This window comes from Nuphar pumila, chromosome 11 (genome assembly GCF_984573655.1).
Source record: "Nuphar pumila chromosome 11, dmNupPumi1.hap1.1, whole genome shotgun sequence".
NCBI classification, from domain to species: Eukaryota; Viridiplantae; Streptophyta; class Magnoliopsida; order Nymphaeales; family Nymphaeaceae; genus Nuphar; species Nuphar pumila.
The window spans coordinates 113769382-113790703 of record NC_143259.1 but is presented as its reverse complement, the minus strand read 5'-3'; the positions used below and the strand labels follow the sequence as shown (position 1 = coordinate 113790703).

Below are 21322 nucleotides of genomic sequence, written 5' to 3'. Positions count from 1 at the left end.
TCCGGTTTGAACCAAGGTCCGAACCGGATCAGTCGAATCTGGATTTGGGTTTTCAGTCTGGACCCAGTTCGATCTAGACAGGTCCTAATCCAGATTGATCGGGTCCAGATCTGACTAGATCAGTCTCGGATCTAGACCCAGTCAAGCAGGTTCAAATCCACTCAATTTGTCCTGGATCCAGTCAGACTATTTTGGATCCAGACAGAATAGAATGGATCTGGTTCAGATCCAATCAGACTGTTCTGAATCCAAACTGGATGCTCTAGATCGATTTGGATCAGACCATATCAGAAATGGATATGGATCGGATCAAACGAAAGTACCAAAATCTGAAATGTACCAAGATATCCATTTGGATACTTGAGATCCATTTCAGTAAAATGGACATATCTTCACACTCCGAACTCAGAATCGAGTGAGGTTTGGTGCGTTGGATTCGTATTGAGGAGGGAAATCCATTAGTCTATGAATTTTAGTCAAACTAATAATGTAGAAATCGTAGATTCTTGATTAAGGTTCGGGAAGGGTATTTTGGTAATTTGGTAAGAGGTTTTGTGAATTAATTTAAATTTGTTGCTTTAATAACCAGATCACATTGTTAGAGCTTCATGAGGCTCGATTTTGGAGAGATCACAGATTCGTACTTGAGGTAAGGGATGTTAGAAGTAACTTTAGATGTGAATAAACCTTTTCCACGTTGCTTGTTATCGTAGTGCTATAGATGTTATGTGATTAGCATGATAGCTTTGAGTGAGACCATGACATGCATAAATTTCATGCTTGACATTATGAGTTAATTTATATGCATGTTTATTGTGATATGCATGTTAGTTTTGATATGTCATGCATGATAGAAAGCGATTGTGGTTGTGATTGCCTATCTAATTGATCATTAATATCATGCATTGTGATGAGATTAAGTTTAGATTAGAGTCTCATTTAGTTCATTCATGTGGTATGAATAGATATTTAGAGTTCATCATGCAGTACCCCTTAAATCCCGGAAGTGGCGACCTGTGGCAAGGGCTACCTGGTTCGCAGCCAGAGTGCAGCCACCATGGACAGTGGGCCGCCGGTGATTTAATGATGTAGATACACTACATCATTGTGTTCTAAGTGAGAGAGGTGTGAGTCCTAACGTCATCATGAGATTAAGAATGAGATTGTTGTGATTAGTCATGACACCACTCATGAGAAAACGAGTGAACTATGAATTTGAGAATATTGTTCAATGTGTGAACTTAGTTATGACTTAGGATTTCACTCACACTGGTTTAGGACTATGGAGGACCATGGATGGTTAATAATCATCATGGATAGGATGTAGCATGAACCATATCGAGATTGAGAGCTTGACCTTCCGGCTAGCTACCGGTGGGGTCTCCGTGGTGGTTCACTGCAGTGCCTGGTGGTCCAAGGACCACTCGGAGTGTATGATTCTTTGTTTGGCCAACATGTAGAATTTGGATGTTCTACAGGGTTGCTACGCCCATAGATGGTTATTACCGGTATAGTCACCCTAGTGATAGTTGAGAGAGAGAGAGTATTTGAGAATGATAATGAGGGTAATTAAAATATACAAACATGTGTGGTGTATCGAGAACTAAATTAAGACTAGGGGCTTAGAGCCCACTACAATTGTAAATTGATTGTTTATTTACTTATAATTATTTCTTACTGGGTTGTAGACTCACCCCCATTTTTGTTTAATTACAACTGTAGGTTCCAGGCATTAGATCAATCACTCGTGAGCAGCTTTTCCCGTCTTCAGCAGAGCATTGTTATTTTTACTTTCCTTGTCATTGAGAATAATGTAATTGTTTTTCTTTGGTTATGAATGATGAACATTGTAAGAAAAAGTTTATTATGGAAATAAAATGAAAAGTTTTTTTTAGCCACGTTTTCTCTGTGTAAACTTTGTACTTTTTCCCTCTGAGAAGTAATACCAACCGAGCTCGGACTCCTGAAGTCCCAGATCGAGGTGTTACGTACTTTTAATTGTAATTGTAATTTTAATTTTTTAAGAGATTTTGATTTGAATTTCTAAAGAGGTGTTGAATGTGACAGCCTTATAATCGAGTCAAGGCATCTTAGTCAAGGGGCCCCATAAGCCATAGTGGGATCCAATATGATGACCAAGTTGGGGAAGAGACAATCTCTCAAAGAGGAGAATGTGAGTCCTACATTACTAAACTATATTTTGCCTTATTTATCCTCTGACCCGAAAGAAATGAAGAGGCTTGTTGCACTAACCATCAGCGACACATCTGTTCCAAGGAAGCAGTCCCGAAGACAAGGAGATCATCCGCAAATTGCTGAATCACCATAGACTGTGAACCTCCCACCCGAATCCCAGACAGGAAACCGCTATTGGTTGTGTTAAGTTCACCGATTGTTCAGGCCTGAATCGCAAATTTGAGTTTGGGTTTTCTTTTTTGGATTAAACTTGTTTTCCAAAATTTAATAATCTGTAGGTCGATAACAAAGAATCTGTGGCCATTCTTTCCCAACGCCTGACATCCCCGCGCCTCCTCTTTTTTTGTTTGTTTCTCAGAACATGGTTTCTATCATCTATGTATTTTACAGAACAATTCTGTATCATGAAGAATTGGCTTTCAATTTTATTATCATAACAGAAGAATATCATCCCTTTTAGACTATGTGTGGAAGGAGTGCTTTTGCATATTTTTAGCAATCCATTTACCGTCTCATCACCGTTCATTGTGAATCTGCTCTTGTTGCTACAACTCGGACCCCTCATTAACACTAATGCACCTCAAATTTTGAAGGAAACTGATCCCTTGGTTGGCATCTGTTGCTTGTTTACAGATCCAAGTTGAAATGAGGGTGGTTGTGATGGTCTCTTATCAGTGATCAACCAACTCTATCCAACTAGATCCTTTTAGCCCAAGATGAGTGTCACAGCGCGCAGCTTGGTGATTGTACAGGAAAGATTTATTTCCACGGCCAGTCTGACTCTACCAAGATGCCATGCGGCTTGTTGAGAACCAACTTGTCCTGGGACAAGTCTGAGTCATATGGTAGCCATTTTTTTTCTTGGTTTTTCAATAACTGTAGCAGAACATTAAATGGTTTCATCAGAAAATGGTCTGAAAGGTGCCATATGAATTGCAAATATGAGCAATCTAGTGAATGCAGGTAACCATCTATTCATGTGCTGACCATATGTATGGTATTTACTTGGCATGCCTAGTGTGAAACTCAACAAAGCTAAAGGAAAACATAATGGCTGTTGACATCTGGATGCTGCCAACATGGCACTATGTTCCCCAGAACCTATTCATCAGGAATCTTTGGATTCATAGGGCAGTTGGTTTCCACTTAGAGTCATAAAGCTGGACCTGTCTCTCTTGATAAGCATGAGGGTAGAATGCAAGATCCGTTGATTTTTTTGCCACATTTTCCCAACTTGGTCATCATATTCGATCCCACTATGGCTTAAGGGGCCCCTTGACTAAGAAGCTGCGACTCTAGCATAAGGCTGCCACACTCAACCCCTCTTTAGAAATTCAAATCATAATCTCTTTAAAAAACAAAAATACAATTAAAATTAAAAGTAAAAATTCATAGCACAGTCACTGTCACAAATGTTGCTGATATATTGAAATTTTTTAGTGTTTTGTCGTGGGATATGTAGAAACTGAACTTTTTGATAAATGAGGAATTCCAAATTGCACCTATTTTCAGTTTGTTGTGATTTTATCAGTATTTTAATGTGAACTTATTTTCTCAAATTTTCTTATGTTTTTATTATAAATATATGAATGTTCTCTTGATCTTTTCTCAGGAAATACTTATTTTAATTTATTGTTAAATGTTCTGCTAAGAAAATTCTGAGAATGAAAATTGTGACTATTTTATAAAGATCTATGAAGCCATAGCCTTTGTCATCATGTTGGACTATAAGTTTGATTTGGGTCTGGCCGGGCCGGCCTTAACATTTCCTTGGACCACACAACATATTGTAGGTCGATTGAATCTTCTTGCTCTTGGGTGGTCCATAGTGTAGCTAGAGTTGAACAACAACCCAATTTTCCTGCAAATGAGGGAGGAGCAACACCAGGGATGAAAGAGTATAGAGACAGGGCTATTCTGCTGCAGCATCCTTGTTTTTCTTTTTACAAGAATGGATTGAACCTGGACGTGGATAAACACATATAAATACAAGTCACAAATTTGGGGGAAGAAGTCTGCTTTAGTCCCATTTGCATATGCTAATCTAGATCCAGGATTTACCGAACTGATCTGGGTCTGGATCTTGGTCAATATTTGTGGCCAATCTGAAAGCACATAAACCTAGTCTTGGTTCAACTAAGAAGCAGACCTTGCCCACCAAAACCAATTAGCTTACTGGTTATGTCCAAGTCTGATTTATGTCAGGTTGGAACCTGGCCTTATTGGGCAAAACCCAACTCATTAAAATTGTCATATTTGATACAATACCATGTGGGTTTTGAGTTATCAAAAGTTTCACTTTTTTTTTTCTATAGGGTTAATATTTGGTGCCTATATATATATATATATATATATATATATATATATATATATATATATATATATATATATATATATATATATATATATATATATATATATATATATATATATATATATATATATATATATATATAGGCACTGCCGGTCCCAAGCTCGGATAAAGGAGGAGGGTTGCGGTAGGCCTATGACAGCCAGCATAAAAACTTAGTCATATCCTATGAATATGAACCAATATGAGAATTTCGTTGGGGCGTTCCCTACTGAGCGACGCGCTGTACTCTATAGGCCCGGAGGCAGTGATAAATGGGCAAGGGTTGCTAGGTCGTCGCTCGGAAGCGACGCGTCACACCGGCGCCCGGGTGTGGTGTCAAATAGGCAAGGGTTCCCTCACTTTGTTGGACGGGTGGGGGTAAAGAAGTTAGTTCAAGACCATAAAATTAGGTTAGCCAATTGGAACATAGGGTCTTTAACTGGTAAGTTGATAGAGTTAGTAGATGTTATGTGTAGGAGAAAGATTGATATTTTATGTCTACAAGAGACCAAATGGGTAGGTGAGAAAGCAAAAGTGATAGAACCTTGGGGATATAAGATTTGGTATACAGGAATAAATAGGAATAGGAATGGAGTAGGGATTATTATGAGTCGTGAGTTTATAGATAATGTAGTTGAGGTCCGTAGGAAGGGTGATAAGATTTTACTTATTAAATTTGTATTAAGTACGGATATTATTAATATTATTAGTGTTTATGCACCTCAAGTAGGTTTAGATGATTCCACTAAGCATCAATTTTGGGAAGATTTAGATGGAGTAGTACAAGGTATATCTTATGGAGAAAGGCTTTTCATCGGCGGTGACCTTAATGGGCATGTAGGCATTAGTAGGGATGGATTTGAGAGTATCCATGGAGGCTATGGTATAGGAGAAAGAAACGATAGTGGAGAAAGGATTTTAGATTTTGGTTTGTCCTATGATATGATCTTAGCAAACACTTGGTTTAGGAAGAGGGAGTCTCACCTAGTAACATTTAAAAGTGGGGTTAATACGAGTCAGATAGATTTTTTCCTACTTAGAAAGAGAGATAGGGGTTGTTGCATCGATTGTAAGGTTATACCGGGAGAAAGTGTAGCTACACAACATAGAGTCTTAATTTTAGATCTTAGAATTAGACAATGTCGCAAAAGGGATAGACATAGGATAGATCCTAGAATTAAGTGGTGAGCACTGAAAGGAGCTAAACAAGGAATGCTTGTAGAGCGGGTAGTTAAGGAAGTTGATTGGTGTCTCGAGGAGGATTCAGAATCTATGTGGAATAAGATAGCGGGTGGCATGAGAAAGGTGGCTAAGGAGGTATTGGGTGAGTCTAAAGGCGGTGCACCGCTAGGTAAGGATACATCGTGGTGGAACGAGGATGTCAAATTAGCTATTAAGGTTAAAAGAGAGTGTTATAGAAATCTAAGTAAAAGTCGTGATAATGAGAATTTGGAGAAGTATATGATAGAAAAGAAGGAAGCTAAAAAAGTAGTTCGGAACGCGAGGGATAAGGTATATAAGGAGGTTTATGACAAGTTGGATACCAAAGAGGGTGAGAAGGATATTTATAGGATTGCAAAAATGAAAGATAGGAAATCGAGGGATCTGGGTATGGTTAGATGTATCAAAGATGAAACGCAAAGGGTTTTAGTCAAAGATGAGGAGACTAAGGAGAGATGGAAAGATTATTTTGATAAGTTATTTAATGAAAGTCATGCTCAGGATCTTGGAGACTTTTCCATTCCTTTTCATGAGATGAATCGTGACTTCATGCGCAAGATTCAAAAAGAAAAAAATTGCAGAGGCTTTGAAGAAAATGAAATCAAGAAGGGCAGTTGGCCCAGATGGTATACCTATCGAGGCTTGGAAATGCTTGGGAGAGAAAGGTTTAGAATGGTTGACAAATCTTTTTAACAAGATTTGGCGGACAAATAAGATGCCTAATGATTGGAGGAAGAGTACTTTGGTGCCTCTATATAAGAATAAGGGTGATAGACAAGATTGCACAAACTATCGTGGTATAAAACTCATGAGTCATACTATGAAACTTTGGGAGAGGGTGATTGAGTCTAGGTTGAGGAAGATTGTCATGATATCGGAGAATCAATTTGGTTTTATGCCTGGAAGATCTACTATGGAAGCTATACATCTTCTTAGACAACTTATTGAGAGAAATAGAGAGAGGAACAAAGATTTGCATATGGTTTTTATTGATTTGGACAAGGCTTACGATAGAGTACCTAGGGACGTTCTCTAGTGGACAATGATGAAGAAAGGTGTTTCTCTCAAGTACATTAGTATAATTAAAGATATGTATGAAGGAGTAGTAACCAATGTCCGCACTTGTGGAGGGGTGACAACCAATTTTCCTATAACGGTTGGGTTACATCAAGGATCTGCTTTAAGCCCTTTCCTATTTGCTATAGTGATGGATGAGCTTACGAGATCAATTCAAGAAAATGTGTCGTGGTGTATGTTGTTTGCTGATGATATTGTTTTGATTGACGAGTCTAGAGCTGGGGTTAATGCTAAGTTAGAATTATGGAGACAGACATTGGAAGCAAGTGGTTTTAAGTTGAGTAAGAGTAAGACAGAATACATGGAATGTCGATTTAGTAAGCAACGAAATAGAGATGGGAGTGTAGTGAAGCTTGGTGAGCAAGAAATACCGGTGGATGATTCTTTCAAATATTTGGGATCTATCATTCAAAAGTATGGAGAAATTGATGGAGATGTCAATCATAGGATAAAGGTTGGGTGGATGAAATGGAAGAGTGCAACTGGAGTGTTGTGCGATCGTAGAATGCCATTGCGGTTGAAGGGAAAGTTTTATAGGATGACTATTAGGCCCGCTTTACTATGTGGTGCAGAATGTTGGGCTGCCAAGAGACATCATATTCAAAAAATGAGTGTAGCTGAGATGCGTATGCTGAGATGGATGTTTGGAAATACAATAAAAGATAAGATTCAGAACGAGGAGATACGTAAGAAGGTAGGTGTTGCACCCATTGAAAATAAGATGAGAGAGAATCGTTTACGGTGGTTTGGACATATTCGACGAAGGCCTAATGATGCTCCAGTTAGAAGGATGGAGAAATGGGAAAATATATTAGTTAAAAGAGGTCGGAGTAGGCCTAGGAAGACATGGATGGAGGTGATAGGAAAGGATATGAATGCTTTGAACCTCACCGAGGACATGGCATTGGATAGAAATGAATGGAGGAGAAGGATTCATGTGGAAGACCCAGAATGATTTTCTTTGTTGGTTCATATCGCCGACCCCAATTGTTTTGGGATGAAGGCGTAGTTGTTGTTGTTGTTGTTGTTGTTGTGTGTATATATATATATCGAGAGAGAGAGAGAGAGAGAGAGAGAGAAAATACAACATTCTTGCTAAATGAAACATGCTATTGGATTTTTGATATTTTTTTTCAAAATTCTGATCGGATGTGATTCATATGCTTGTTTTTATAGAAATCAGTTCTTGGAGCATTCGACTTTGATGCATGGATAGGTTTTTATAAGGTTTCAAAAATCAACGGCATACAATTTTCACAAAATTTAGAAGCTACAAATACCATTTTTTCCATTTAAAATGCATGATCCAGGTATCTATTTCTAATAAATCAATTGTAGTGAACACATATGGTCAGAATTTCAAAAAAACACTGGAAATCCAATAGCATGTCACATTTGTTCGTGTAATCACACACACAGATCACATATGAGTAACCCGAATCATCAAATACATAAAGTGTTTGATGATATGTCGGACACGTTGCACATCCCTGATCTCACATGCATGATCAATGGCACATACTTCAATAATGAAAAGGACTTTTAGCGGCGTTCATGACCGCCACTAAAAGTCCTTTTTTCGCCCAGGGCATTAGAGCTATCAAAAAACAGCCGTAAGATATCAACCATTCGGCGCACGTTCAAGGAAAATCCATTCGACATTACAGGTTTTCCATCCATATATATATATATATATATATATATATATATATATATATATATATATATATATATATATATATATAATCTTGTTGATTTTAATGTTCCAACGTCCAAATACATCTTTCACTTAGCTCCAGAAGGAAGTTGCTGGGAAAAGCTTTTCATTGAAAACGATGTGATTATATGAGCAACATGTTCATGAGTGCTGGGTGAACCCACCAAGTTGAACCCCATCACATGCATTGCCTTTCTTTATACCTGTTCAGATGGTGAGCCCATCCAATGCCAAATTAAGCTCAAATAAGCTGAATATATGGGTTGGATTCCTAACGACCCATATCCACTTCCAAGGAATGGAACTCGACAGTGCCTGTAAAAAGAAAAGGGGTGTGCATGAGAAGCAATACCGGTATGGATAAACAAGCCACTAGTCAAATCCAGCATATATGGATCCAGATTTACAATTATACAAATTGTATTTGAAGAAATTTGCGTCATGCATTGGATATGGTAGTCCTGGTCAATGTGGGCTCAGATATGGCACTGCCTTACCTGGATGCAACTAGATCAGGTGTGGGCCAACCCAGATCTGGTAAAGGGTCCCCCAATTTCAGAGATGTAAATTGGCCGCGTTTGGGCCTGGTGGAGGCATTACCTAATCCTACAATATCGGATATGGTCTAATCGGATTTGGAGTTTGACTCGGAGATGGATAGATGACTCTTAACCGAACCTGGATCAGATTAACAATTTGCTCTAATCGGATATGCTTTTACATGTAAAATGTTCCGATGGTAAAACCTAAAACCAAATTTGCCTCAATTAATGGGATGCATTCGGAAAGCCCAACCTAATGCAATTAAACAGGTTCAGATCAGTTGGATATTTGACTTGACTCAATCTGGTGCCTTGACATCCCTACTCAAGGTCTGGGCTCAGACCCATCAGGGCTTTGCCCAAGTCAATCTTAATATTGTTCTACTGAGCCAGGTCCGAGCCTGTGCGAAGATGAGTGAGTTGACCCCACTAAGAGACTCGGACCAACGGACTCGGATCCTAGTAATCAGATCCCAACATGACCAAACCATATGCCCTACACAGTACCTCCCAATTAAGTTGGCCTGCTGCCTGCACCTACACTTTCACGAATCAGTTGTGTATTTTCTTGTGTCGCAGGATTCATACTTGTACTGCCCTGCAGACCGTGTGTATGTCAACAACGGAGTGATGGTGGTATTGGTGCTGGTGCTGGTGCTGGTGCTGGTGCTGGTGCTGGTAGTCTATAGTCTGTCTTTTCGTATTGCGTGGAACTGTAGAGCCGGTCCGCATATCTCGCTAAATGATGATATCTACCTAGGAAATTAGCAAATGGTACGTTACCGCGTATCCCGTTGACCTGTTAAAATCTTTATAATTAAGGGCATTTTGGTAAATATAACATATGGTTCATGACTATGCTGCTGCCAGTGGTGGTAATGGTGGTGGTGGTGGTTGCCTTTCTCTTTCTCTGCATTGTTGCCCAACTTGGTGAGAACGGGGAACACTGACATCTGAGACATTGATTCACCTCTCTGTCACTTGATTGTATGTATATCGTATGTATGCAGGGTCCTACACAACTTACATGTACGTATATTATGCATGCTCGCTGTTTTATATATACATAGAGCACTACAAGAAACCTGTGGATTAGCCACGACCTAAATCCGTCGCTAATCCGTATGTATAACTGGTAGGGTCTGCCTAACTCAGCTTGCGTTTCAAATATATATATATATATATATATATATATATATATATATATATATATATGGAGCGCATACATGCACTTTTTTTTTTATTCAAGAAGGAATCGGTCCAATTGGCACCGGGTGGTGCTTTAATGAGAAGATAATGACACCAAAAATTAGTGAAGGGAATGGTGGGACCCAACTTTGGCCAATGAAATGGGTCTTATGCATGTGAATATGCAAATCCATCTTCCATTCTTCCAGATGGATGCATGTTGTTGGATGGTCAAACCAAGCCAGCTTGACTAGACTAGCTAGGGCGGGGTTCGGTTGGGCAGCAACCCAGCATGTCCTGGCCCGACGAGTGGAGCTGGCCTGGACGGCTGGCCTGTCCCGATTCTCCAATGAATTATGGTTGTCTCCATCAATAAAAACTTTTAAAGTTCATGAACTTAGTTATGCTTCCACCGATAACCAAACAAGCAATAATGAAGTGCTTTTATTGCAAGACTCAAGTTGGATTAAATAATCATAAGATGTTTGCCCCTCACCCAAGTAAATTAGTGGAAACTATGGAGTTCATGAACTTGGTTACGATTACTTAAATTTCAGGACATATATTTGCACGAAAAGTGGTTGCTTTAAGCTTATGGAATAAATTTCAGGGATATTTTGAAAGTATCTTGATTTTATTGTGGCATTTTCAAAAGCTGGCCAAAGAATATGATATTTTTAAAATATATCTAATTTAAAAGTATGGTGATTTGATCATGATATTAACACTGCAATATATATATATATAGTCGTTCTATGATACCTTACACACTCTTGTTTGTATGGATCTGACCACCAAATGGCAGATCTAGTGTTTAACATTGTTTATTTATTATGTTAGAAGGTTTTACCATGATATTCATTTTTTAAAATAATAAAAAATCAATGGCTCACAATTCATGAAAATAAGGGTGGTTTAGAAATGGTATACACCATTATATTTGAGTCAACTTTCACAAAAGAAAATAGTAAATAGAACGTGTTAAATATCATCCAAAGTATTTAGAAATGGTATAAAATATCATATTTCAATCAATTTTAATACATAAAAATAGTAAATAAAACATGCTAAACATTATCCAGAGATCGATTTTGCCTTTGGAGCTTAGCTCTATGTAAATCAAGAGTCACTACAAGAAAATTGTTAATTAGCGACGGAAATTAGCGACGGATTTTTTCCGTCGCTAATTAGCGACAGATTAGCTAGAGATAGAATCTGTCGCTAATTCGCGACGGATTAGCGAAGAAACAAATTTTATCGCTAATCTGTCGCTACTTAGCGACGGATTAGCGACTAAATTTTTTGTCGCTACTTTTTATTACAAGAACACCAATTTAGCGATGGATTTAGAGAGGGAACTCTGTCGTCGCTAATTAGCGACGGATTAGCGACAGTATATATTTCGTCGCGGTTTTTGTATTTTGATTTAGCGACGGCTTAGCGACGAAATGTTTCTGTCGCTAAGCCGTCGCTAAATATCGCGTAAATCCCTAATCCCATCCCTCTTTCTCTTTTTCCTGTTTCGCTGTATTGCTCCCGCCCGCCGCCCTCTCCCTCCCGCCGCCCGTCGGCTCTCGCCACCGTCCGGCCGCCGCCGCCGTCGCCTCGCCGACGATCCTCGCTGTCGACCTCCCTGCTTGGCTAGCGGCTGCGCCAGGGACTCCGAGCACCGGCGACCCGCCGCCGACCTCTTCCTCCTCCCTGCTGTTCCTCTGTGGCTGTTGCCGGGAGGTGTTGTCTCCCCTTCGCCGGCGACTCGCAACCGGCGTCCTCAGCCGCCGACGACCGACGATCCTCCCTGCAGCCACCTCTTCGCCTCCGCTCTGAGTTCCGGCGACCCAGCGGCCCCCGAGCTTCGCTCCAGGTCTCCCCCTCTCTGTTGTCGACTGCGCCGGCGACCTCGCCAGCCGCCGCTCCCCGTGCTTTCCGGCAGGGGGGTCGACCCCCTGCGTTTCCGGCAGGGGGTGTCGACCCCCTGCCGGAAAGGCATGGGGGGTCGACCCCCTGCGTTTCCGGCAGGGGTGGTCGACCCCCTGCCGGAAAGGCATGGGTGGTCGACCCCCTGCCGAAAACGCAGGGGGTCGACCCCCCCTGCCGTAAAGGCACGGCAGGGGGTCAACCCCCCATGCCGGAACTGCCTTTCCGGCAGGGGGTTTAACCCCCTTCCCTGTCGGAAAGGCAGGTGGTTTAACTGGCTAGGTTGAGATTTAAAATTCAAAAAAAAAATTAATTATAAAAAAAAAATTCAAATCGAAATCAACTGGCTAGGTTGAGATTTAATCAACTGTGGTTAGTTAGAGTATTTCATAAATTTTTATCAATTTGTTAGTTTGTTCTAGTTAGAGTAGTTCATAAATTTTTATCAATTTGTTAGTTTGTTAATGTCTACTGGTAGTTAGTTTTACTTCAATTTGTTTTCTTGAAATCTGGTTAGTTAGAGTATTTCAATCTATTAGTCTTTTATAATTATATTTTTCTTAGATAGATTGGTATTTAATGTTCTAACAATCAGTTAGTTAGATTAGGGCTATTTGAATTCTTTATGATAGTGGTGGTTAAACGGAGTTCACATCTTTTCTAGTAAACTAATTGATTGATTTACTATTCCTTTGCTAAGTAGTTCAGATTAGAAATTGTCTATGACTTTATGTTAGTCGACTGGTTCAACATGTTATAGCTGGTTTGTTAAATTAGCATCTTCTAGTTAGATTTGGCTTAACATATATACTATTTTTCTTTTCTCTTCTTTCAATTAGTTAGAGTTGTTTTAATTTGTTTTAATTTTTTTAGTTAGTGTTTCATCTTGTTTCATGATTAGTTAATTTGTTACTTAATTTGTTTTGTTTTTGTGCAGATTTTTCAACGGAACCAACTCGTGCTCGGCCACCTGTGGTAAGTAAATGACAAAAACAATGCAAATCGGGTAAATACCCGTGGTGAGTAAGTGATGCAAACGTATCACATGTTATTTAATTTATTGAATGCAACACTTTATTGTTCACACACTCACTTAGTTGTTAATATCTAGGACTGCTTTGTTGGAGTTCGGAGATCATGCTAAGCATGATTTTAATGTAGAAATATGGAAGTGTTCTTATTTTTGGAGTACGGAGTCCATGCTAAGCATGGTAGTAGTTAGTGAGATATTGAAGTGTGTTTGCTGCAGGTACATGTTTGCCATTTATTTGATATGAATGATTATGATGTATTGCAATGTTTGATGTAATTGTATCCATGCTTGCATGTAGTTACTTTCAATTTGATTTTGACTTCCATGTGAAATTTTATAATAAAAGCATGCTTCAAATGATTGTATCATGTGATTAATAGTTTGCACATGAAAATATTAAGTTATCAATGCATGCATCAAAATTCTTGTTATTGTTTGACATTGTATATTGCATGATAAATTTGATATTTTCTTCATCGTCGCATTCTGATTGTTTTTTTCTTAATTCGTTAGGATACTATTCGTAACATCATACGACAGAATGACTGCAAACCGTGAATGGATGTACCGTAGGATAGTGGACAATGAGTTATCGCATGAATATATGGATGGTGTCGATAGTTTTATTGAATTTGCAACGGCAAGTGTCAGTACGGTAGATCCCACAGGTCGGATTAGGTGTCCCTGCAAGATTTGTAAGAATAATCGATTTGTAGAACCTCATGGCGTTAGACATCACCTATACAGGAAGGGTTTTGTGAGTGATTATCAGAACTGGGCGTTTCATGGAGAAGAATTTAGAAACGATTTTGATGCACGGGTGAATGTGGTGCACGATAATCCATATACGAATTTGATATTTGATGCTGCAGGAACAGAACTGGGTTCTGCTATGAGTTCTAGTGATGTAAGAACTGCCGTAGATGAAGAATCACCAAACGATGCAGCTAGTAGATTTTATGATTTACTTAAAGATGCTGATGAGCCACTTTGGAACGGTTGTGAGAGTCACACTATCTTGTCTGCAGTTCTTTAACTAATGAATTTGAAGTCCGAGTATAATTTGAGTCAATCATGTTTTGATCGTTTGTGCATGATTGTGAAGAGTATGTTTCCTAAAGATGAGAAATTGCCACAAAATTTCTATCGTGCGAAAGTTATGGTCAACGCTCTAGGTATGGGTTACAAAAAGATTGATGCTTGTCCAAATCACTGCATGTTGTATTTCAAGGAGCAGGAAAACGACATATCATGCCCGTCATGTGGGCATCCTCGGTTCAAGCCAAAGACAAGAGGCAATGGTAGCACGAGATCAAAGGAAGTTTCATACAAGTCGCTCCGCTACTTTCCTATCACTCCTAGATTGCAGCGATTGTATATGTCTTCAAAGACAGCTAAACACATGAGATGGCATGCAAATAAAGTTCGACACGATGAAAATAAGATCACGCATCCTGTTGACGCTGAAGCTTGGAAGCACTTTGATCGTACTCATCAGAACTTCGCAATGGAAGTGTGAAATGTTAGACTCGGTCTATGTACAGATGGATTTAATCCATTTGGGGGTAGATCAACTCCATACTCATGCTGGCCAGTATTTGTAACTCCATACAACCTTCCACCAAGCTTGTGTATGAAACGTCCAAATCTTTTCTTGTCTCTGTTGATCCCTGGTCCGACCTCACCTGGCCAAAATCTTGATGTATATCTAAGGCCATTGATTGATGAATTAAAAGTACTGTGGGATGACGGTGTTACCACGTATGATGCCCACAAAAAACAAAATTTCAACATGAAGGCCGCTGTTCTATGGACAATCAGTGACTTCCCTGCATATGGTATGTTATCTGGTTGGAGCACACATGGGAGGTTGGCTTGTCCGTACTGCATGGAGGATTCCAAAGCTTTTAGATTGAGGCATGGAAGGAAGCCTTGCTGGTTTGATTGCCATCGTCGATTTCTACCCAGCGATCATCCGTTCCGACGTCAAAAGAATGCATTTACAGCAGGCACAACTGAAACGGAAGGTCCATCCTCAAGATTGTCCGACATAGAGATTCTAAGAAGATTGCGATACTTTCCAGATGTATTAACAGATGCCCGCAGTCCTACACCCTTCCGTGGATTTGGGAAGGATCACAATCGGACGAAAAAATCTATTTTTTGGGAACTACCGTATTGGCCGACCCTATTGATACGACATAATTTGGATGTGATGCATGTAGAGAAAAATGTGTTTGATAATGTGTTCAATACAGTAATGAATATTAAAAGAAAAATGAAGGATAATCCGAAGGTCCGTATGGATTTAAAATTAATATGTAAAAGACCAGAATTGGAACTCAAAGAGTATAATGGCAAAGTACTAAAACCAAAGGCGAAGTACGTGCTCGAACCTGATCAAATAAAACATGTATGTCAATGGTTGAGACAACTGATATTTCCAGATAGATATGTCTCTAACATTGCTCGGGCTGTGAAGATTGACGATGGACAGTTATATGGGTTGAAGAGCCATGATTGTCATATTTTTATGCAATGATTGATACTCCTAGCATTCCATGATATGTTAGACAAACCTATATGGGGGGTATTGTCTGAGTTGAGCGGATTTTTCAGAACATTGTGCGCATCGGAGGTCGTTGTATCAGATGTAAAGAATCTCGAGGACTCTGTCATCACCACTATTTGTTTGCTAGAAAAGATATTTCCGCCAGCATTTTTCGATGTTATGGAACATTTGATCATACATCTGTCATATGAACTAAGGGTTGGTGGCCCTGTGCAATATCGATGGATGTACCCATTTGAAAGGTATATGTTTTTTTATATTTGTCTCTTTAATGACAGATATTTAAAATTTGAAATGTATATTCTTGTCAGATGCATGTTCGACCTAAAAAAAAAGGTTCGTAATAAAGCAAGAGTAGAAGGCTCTATTTGTGAGGCGTACACTTTAGAAGAGATTTCAAATTTCTCATCTATGTACTTCGAACCTCATATTTCAACACGTTACACATGCCCGCCCCGTAACGATGATGGAGAACAAGTCGTAACGATGATGGAGAACAAGTAACTGTAGCTGACAAGCTGTCAATATTTCAACGACTTGGGCATGCATTTGGTAGTTGCCGATCAAGGCTATTGACAGATCGAGAGCAAGATGCAGCACACATCTATATTCTTTTTAATTGTTCAGCGATCGACCCATACATCGAGTAAGTATATGTATATGCAACTCAATTATAAATCCTTTTATGTTCTATATGTGGATACATGGCTCGGTAATATAAGTATTTGTGGTTTGCAGACGATTTGATCTGGAGTTGCAAAGCAAAGTTTCACATCTCACTAATGCAGAAGTACAAAAAGAACGTGAAACTAAGTTTGTGGAGTGGTTGAAACAGTTGGTAAAGAAGCTAACATAAATTTTGTACTTATAAACAACACTAAGTTACTTAATTGATCGTGATCACAATAATTGTTTATGTCTGTGCATAGGTTCGCCATGGTGATGTTAAAGATCAAGGAATATGTGATTTAGAAAATGGTCCGACCAAAGTTGTACAATGCTACAACGGGTATATCGTAAATGGTTATCGATTCCATACAAAAGACTACGGTATAAACAAATCAATGATAAATAGTGGCGTGTGTGTCAAGGGTAGCAGCTACGGTGAAAATGAACATGATTACTACGGTGTTATAGAGGAAATAATGGAGTTGACTTACTTAGGCATGAATAACAGGGTTACGGTATTCAAGTGTCATTGGTTTGATCCAACTGCAACAAGACTCGACAAAGCTTCAGGCATTGTGGAGGTGAATCATAAATCCAGGTTTGGAACATATGAACCATTCATATTAGCCTCGCAAGCTCAACAAGTTTATTATACTTCATATCCGAGTATAAAAAAGTCAGATAGAAATGAATGGTGGGCAGTTTGCAAGGTGAAATCCAAACTATACCCCGAGTATGATCAGTTACAAGAAGATGAGTTAGCTGAAGACAGTGATTACTATCAATCAGATGATGTCTGTGACTTCGCTTATGGTCACGATGTTGCGCATGATATGCATGTCATATCTCCATTGGCTGATGAAACATTCATAGAGGAATGTGATTCAAATGATGTACCAAGTGGATGGGCAAACAATGAAGAAGAAGAAGAAGAAGAAGAAGAAGAAGAAGAAAGTCAAACTAGTGACGAGGAAGAATTCTCAAGCTAGTGAGCAAAATCTTATACTACAAACCTCTATTTAAATGCATTGTAATACTTGATGTGAGTTGTATTGCAATACTTGGTGTGAATGATTAAAAATTTTATTTCAATGTATTGTAATACTTGATACGAATGATTCGAATGCATTGTAATACTTGATGTGAATGATTTCAATTATCTGAATGTATTATAATTTATGCAATTAACGAATGATTTGAATTAGTGCAATACTTGATGTCAATGATTTGAATTATTTGAATGCATTGCAATGCTTGATGTGAATGACTTGAATGCATTGTAATACTTGATGTGAATTATTTGAATGTATTGTATGACATATGTTATTTGTTAGAATATGGTTCGTGGAGGTTATAGTGGTCGCTCATCCAGTAGTAGCCAGGCTCAACCTTCATCTTCACGGGCTCCTGTGATAGGTATATCATATAACTAATTAGATGCTTGATTAGTTCAAATGCACATTCTGAGAACTTGGTGTGTATTTTTTTACAGATGATGTTGCGCCTGTACACGACCCACCTACACCAGTTGATCGCACAAGTCAACAGCCAACACAGGAAACAGGGTCTTCTCAGGCTGGCACAAGAAGACTCATTCGAATAGTGTATATCGATAATCGACCATAAGTATTTTGTTTTCAATTATTGCATATCTTTTAAATATTTTATATTGATATTTACTTGTAACAATTCATGTGCAGCACGAGGTTTGAGCCACAAGAAGTAGTATGGGAGATTAGGAATTCACTTCTTCAACATCTACCAGGACCAGTTGCTCAATGGAAAGAGTACCCAAAGGAGGTATTAGACAGATTGTGGTCCTCATTCATGGTATACAGTTGTTCCTCATAGTTAATGTGTTTCATATTTAATTTATTTAAGCAATATCTACTAACTTTCTGAAAATATTTGTAGGCTTCGAATCGCTTTGCAACTACGGTGGAAGAAAATGATGCAAGGAAGGTGTGGCAGAAGGTGGCTGCCAATCGATTTGCAGACATGCTGCACACTATGAAGACTGCAGCAAAAAAAGCATCTGGCGTAGTAGATGATCCATTACTGTGGAAGGGCCATGGTCCTATTACTATCAGGAGAGATTACTGGGATGAAATGTGCGATATGTGGGCGGGAGATGCATTTAAAAATCGCTCTGCGAAGGCTTCACAAAATCGATCGAAGATGCTCGAAGCCCATCTACACACAGGTGGATCTAAGACATTTGGGAGCCACCTAAAGAAAATGGTAACTCATCAATATATAATATTAATTTTATAAGTATTGTTGCAAATTTGTGTACTAAATCTTTTGTCATTTAACTTCGCAGGAAGCAGAAAAAGGAGGCAGTGTACCATATAAGGATGTGTTTGTAGAAACACATAAACGGAAGACCACGGGAGTCTTCGTATCAGAGAAGGCGAGAACGACAACGGTATGTATTAATTCTATTAATAATCATTGCAATATATATGCAAGTCATCATAATGTTATCATTAATTATTAATGAATACTTTAAAAATTATTTTGTAGGAGGCATATGAGCAACAAATGGTAGAGCGATATGGCGAAGACGCTACTCAGCATCCATCATTTGATCCTACAGCATGGGTGACTGCAGCAGGTGAACCCAAAAAAGGTCGCGTGTTCGGGTTTGGGAGTAATATGAACACTTCACCAGTTATTGGTTCTTCCAGTTACGGCTCACCAACTTCTTGCGCCGACATAAGCTCCAAGCAGCCGACTATTCTTTCCGGTGATGATGTACGCGAGATCATTAATGAATCACTGAATAACTACTTCCAATACACCGTCGCCCCCTTTCTCCGAAATGAGATCAAGGCCGCTGTTCAGGATAGGGGATCTTCGATTCCAGGTCCCTCTCAGGTATAATCACATATATAGTTTTTTTGACTGTCTTAAAGCACATCTGAGCATGGTAGAATCACATATAGAGTTTTTCTAGATGCCTTAGAACACATATGAACATGCTATAATCACATATTCAATTTTTTTACTGCCTTAGCACACATATGAGCATGATAGAATCACATATATATATATATTTAACTTTTTGTCTGTCTTAGAGCACATATGAGCATGATAGAATCACATATAAAGTTTTTTTTATTGCATTAGAACACATAAGCATGCTATAATCACATATTCAGTTTTTTTACTGCCTAAGAACACATATGAGCATATTATAATCACATATTCTGTTTTTTGACTGCCTTAGCACACATATGAACATGCTATAATAACATATAGAGTTTTTTAACTGCCTTAGAACACATATGAACATGTTATATATCATTTATGATAGAATCACATATAAAATTTTTGGCTTTGCCTGCCTTAGAGCACATATGAGCATGCTATATTCACATATTCAATTTTTTTACTGCCTTAGCACACATACGAGCATGATCAAATCACATATATAGTTTTTTGCCTGCCTTAAAGCACATCTGAGCATGGTAGAATCACATATAGAGTTTTTTTATATGCCTTAGAACACATATGAACATGCTATAATCACATATTCAATTTTTTGACTGCCTTAGCACACATATGAGCATGATAGAATCACATATAGAGTTTTTTTATTGCCTTAGATCACACATGAGCACATGATAGAATCACATATAGTGTGTAATTTATTTCATTATATTTTGTTTATCAATATTGACTGTTCTTTTCTTGTGTAGGCTGCTAGCGATAATCAGGGTAGTGGAGCTGAAGGGACAGATAAAGACAATGAACAAGAAGACGCACAAAATCTTGGCGATGATTAGAGGACTGTGTTGAAGAAGTTCTATTTTTTTTATTTTTCCTAATTGTAATTGTTGAATTGTAAATAATTAAACTTCTTAGTTTTAAGGTGGAACGATTAATTATTATAGATACTTGTTATATGAATTTTTTTGTGTGGTTTGTTTTTTATTTACAGGAAATATAAATTGTACAGGAAATATAAATTGTACAGTTCTCGGTAATTAATTTTTAAATAAATTTTTTTTTATTTTTTTTCGTTTTTGCGACGGATTAGCGACGGATGATTCCGTCGCTATTCATATTAATCTAGCGACGGCTTAGCGACGGAATTAAATCCATCGCCACGCCGTGGTCGCCGTTTAGTACCGGCGGATTGGCGACGGAATATAGCGCTCGTTATTCCGTCGCAATTAGCGACGGACTTGGCGACGGAATTATTCCGTCGCCAGTTAGCGTCGAAATATTCGCGACGTAAGCATACTGTCGCCGCGTTGTCGCTAATCCGTCGCTAACATGGATTAGCGACGGATTAGCGACGGAATGTGGTCGTCGCTAATCTACTGCTTTGTTGTAGTGAGTGTGCCACAATATATATATATATATATATATATATATATATATATATATATATATATATATATATATATATATTGGGGTTACCCCAGTAATTTGCAAGTTTATTGGTGAAAAAGCCCTAGGTCCCTCTTGCCTACCAAGATCACTACCTATGGGTTTTGAATTTGTGGCATCCCTTGAGCTTGGTGATATTCACGAGTCACCTCTGCCAGATGAGTGGAACACTCATCAGACTTTTATATTTTTTTATAATTCTATAGATCAAGAATTTACATTTTTCAGCTTTTATATATAGCAATATTTTATCTAAATTTTCTCATGATTAGTTTCAATTTACCAAAAGATTTTTCTCACATTGGAAATTTTCCAATATCGAGATTTGTGACATTTCTCTAAGCAATTTGCCTGTAGGGATGTAAACGGGTTGGGCTGGGTTACGGACCAAGGCTGAACTCAGCAGATCTGGTCACAACGAATTCATACTGAAAGT

General features: G+C 38.6%; 1 protein-coding gene across 1 annotated transcript; it reads left to right on the top strand.

The window, feature by feature from the left end:
* The first annotated feature begins 19116 nt into the window (after positions 1-19116).
* On the top strand, positions 19117-20712 carry LOC149822916 (uncharacterized). Its single transcript, XM_089981545.1, has 2 exons — positions 19117-19365; positions 20190-20712. Exons 1-2 carry the CDS (start codon positions 19144-19146, stop codon positions 20274-20276), a joined length of 309 nt encoding a protein of 102 aa, XP_089837671.1. The 5' UTR covers positions 19117-19143; the 3' UTR covers positions 20277-20712.
* The last annotated feature ends 610 nt before the right edge of the window (positions 20713-21322 follow it).